The sequence below is a fragment of the Zea mays genome, chromosome 1 (assembly GCF_902167145.1).
Source record: "Zea mays cultivar B73 chromosome 1, Zm-B73-REFERENCE-NAM-5.0, whole genome shotgun sequence".
In the NCBI taxonomy this organism is placed as follows: domain Eukaryota; kingdom Viridiplantae; phylum Streptophyta; class Magnoliopsida; order Poales; family Poaceae; genus Zea; species Zea mays.
In genome coordinates this window covers 222,173,426-222,176,080 of record NC_050096.1, presented here as the reverse complement: position 1 = coordinate 222,176,080, position 2,655 = coordinate 222,173,426, and the positions used below count along the sequence as shown (strand labels likewise).

Sequence of the window (2,655 nt, the reverse complement as noted above, 5' to 3'; positions counted from 1 at the left end):
AAAGATTTTAGTTGACCCTTATGATGTGAGAGATTATACAATATGTAGTACCCTTCAACCTCTGCCGGTTCCATCATGGAAGAACTAGGAAGATATTAGAATGTACTTCATCATCAGCTTGCCAAAGACGTCTCATGGGTATGATTCAATTTGGGTGATCATTGATTGCTTGACCAAGTTGGCTCACTTTCTCCCGATTAGGACCACTTATGCTACTAAGCAATACACAAAGTTGTACCTCAATTAGATTGTGTGTATTCATGGTGTTGCAAGAACTTGTATGCCACCTAGAATTATGGGTGGTACGATATTACTCGACTTGAACTCTAAACCTTATTTATCTGGTTGGGCAATATGTTGTAAATTAAATTTATCTTCAACTTGTAAGTTAAAATGCTCTCTTGGAATCATATGTGATGTTCGACTTGTAAGCTACCTATGTTGAACTTGGGCATGAAATGTAGTGGGACGATCGAATTTGCTTTCGTTTTAAATGAACTTATTGTTCGATCATGTGCCCCCTGATGTGGTTTGGTATGTAGCGAGCCGTGGATTGTGCATATGCTATCTCTCATCACTATGGAGTGATTGACGATTCATTTTAACCAAGTGCAAATTGGAGGTTCCTCCATAATTTGTTACTTGATGCTAAAGTAATCCCGATAATAGTAAGCTAGCTTTTGTTTTATTTAATTGGGTTTTTCTAACCTGAATCAAATAAGGTGTTAATAAAGGTTTGGCAGCTTAAAAAATCAAAATGAGAATAATGAGATTGAATCTCCTATCCTATATTTAAAGAAGCATCTCTTCTCTATATGCTCTAATAGGGTGTTCTAAAGTGTCCTCTAAATATAGAGGACACTCCTTCGTCCTGTATATGTACTCTAGCTCCTCTTTTATGTATGGATTTTTATACTTCAGATACAAATTAAGCAAAACTAAAATAAACTAAAATATGTATAAGCCATTTGAGAGTAGTGAAGAATACATATGTACAAAATCTAGAGCTACATATGTCTTTAATATGGGTATTTAATGTATGGAGGACGGGATATAAAAACGTTGCTCGAGAGAAATGAGATATAGATGTGAAAACCTTCTAGAGAAGTCTGAAAAGTGGATTAAAGAGGAAGGATGTACAAGATATGGTTGAAGATAGTCTTATAGTGTGAAGGATGACAGATTAATTGAGAACGGAAGATATTTAGAACCATAGGTGGCACCACAATGCTAATTAAGAACTCTAAACAAGTTTATCGTTTACTAAATTTGTTTTCGCATTTGAATTGTACCAAGGTTTTATGAATGTTTTTGATAATTATGGATATATATTAATCATTTGGACTAGTGTCCATATATAAGGAAGCCACAGTGGTACACAATCACATTTAAACTAAACTATCTGGTTTTGGCACCATTGTGATGAGCAAACAAATTCAAGTACTCTATACATTAAGCAAACAATAAAAAACGATGGACCACCGATGAGCGGAGAGCTACTGCGCAGTGGGCTGTGGCGCGCCAACGCCGCGGCGGAGCGTGCGGGTGTAGTTGATAATGGAGTTGAGACGCTCCAGCTTGAGATCCTCCCGGAACTTCCGGATGAAGGACTCTGCCCGCGCGTTCAGCGCCGCCTTCCCCTCCGCTGCTTCCTCCGTCGTTCCCCGCCTACTCGCAGGTGCGCGCTGCATGGTTGCTTCCTGCTCTGCCTTCTTCTCTTCCTCCTCCTTTATCTCCACCGCCGCAGTTGCATCGGCGGCTGTGACGACGACATGTACTGACGACGGTGGCTGCTGCCGGCCGCCGTGACCCTGCTGCAACTGCAACAGCAGACCGTGGGCCTCGTTCGAGCTGGTGGGCAGGTCTTTTCCCGCTTCCGCCGCCTCTTCCTTGGCGATCTCGGACGATGCACCGTCTGCAGCAGCTGCTACTGCCGCAACAGGTGACCTTGCGGGCTCCACGACGGCTGGTTGGGGTTGGGGCTGCTGCTCCTCCTCTGCTTCCAGCTCGAGGGGGGACGACGTGCTATAGCGCTCTTCCATTTCCGTGGGGTCGGGATGGACGGAGAACATGGAGAAGGAGCGGAGCCGGTCGAGGACCATGGACGACGCGCTGCGGCAGAGCCTCCGCGTGGACGCCGCCGCGCGGCCACGGCCAGCTTGGTGCCCGCGGGACGTGACCACGATGGCGCCGATGAGCACGTTGACGAAGAGGAAGAACGCCGCGCCGGGGCTGATCCAGGACGACAGCGGCCACCCGGACAAGTACTCCGTCGCCATATTAATTGGTCGGTGAGCAGCGGCTCCGATCCTGGATGTGTAGTCTGCTAGCTTAGCTTGTCGATCGCTGAGTTTGTTTCGCTTAGCTAGCGCTCTGCAGTAGTCTGCATACCGCACAAGCACAGTGATGAGAGCAACGTATATATAATACTATAGGCACGCAGCAGGCTACCGCACAAAGAGAGTGAGAGGCACGTGCTTCTTGCTGTCGAGCTGTCTACATAAACATATAATATAGAATAAGAAACTGAAAGAAAAGGTGTAAAGCATATGCGCAAGCTAGCTTGTGGCAGTCTACGCGTAGAAAAGCCCTGGCTGAAGAAAGATGCATGGATACCGCGCGCAACGTCGCTTCGGTAATACAGTAATTTATTAC

The 2,655-nt window shown here is 45.7% G+C and overlaps 1 protein-coding gene across 1 annotated transcript; it reads right to left on the bottom strand.

Annotated features, from left to right (window-relative positions):
- Positions 1-1,372: 1,372 nt before the first annotated feature.
- LOC100276545 (uncharacterized) lies at positions 1,373-2,449 on the bottom strand. Its single transcript, NM_001150308.2, has one exon. It carries the CDS (start codon positions 2,277-2,279, stop codon positions 1,497-1,499), a length of 783 nt encoding a protein of 260 aa, NP_001143780.2. The 5' UTR covers positions 2,280-2,449; the 3' UTR covers positions 1,373-1,496.
- Positions 2,450-2,655: the final 206 nt, after the last annotated feature.

Bases quoted from the DNA above. Each gene is read 5' to 3' on its own strand.
- LOC100276545 (NM_001150308.2), bottom strand. From the start codon at position 2,279: ATGGCGACGGAGTACTTGTCCGGGTGGCCGCTGTCGTCCTGGATCAGC.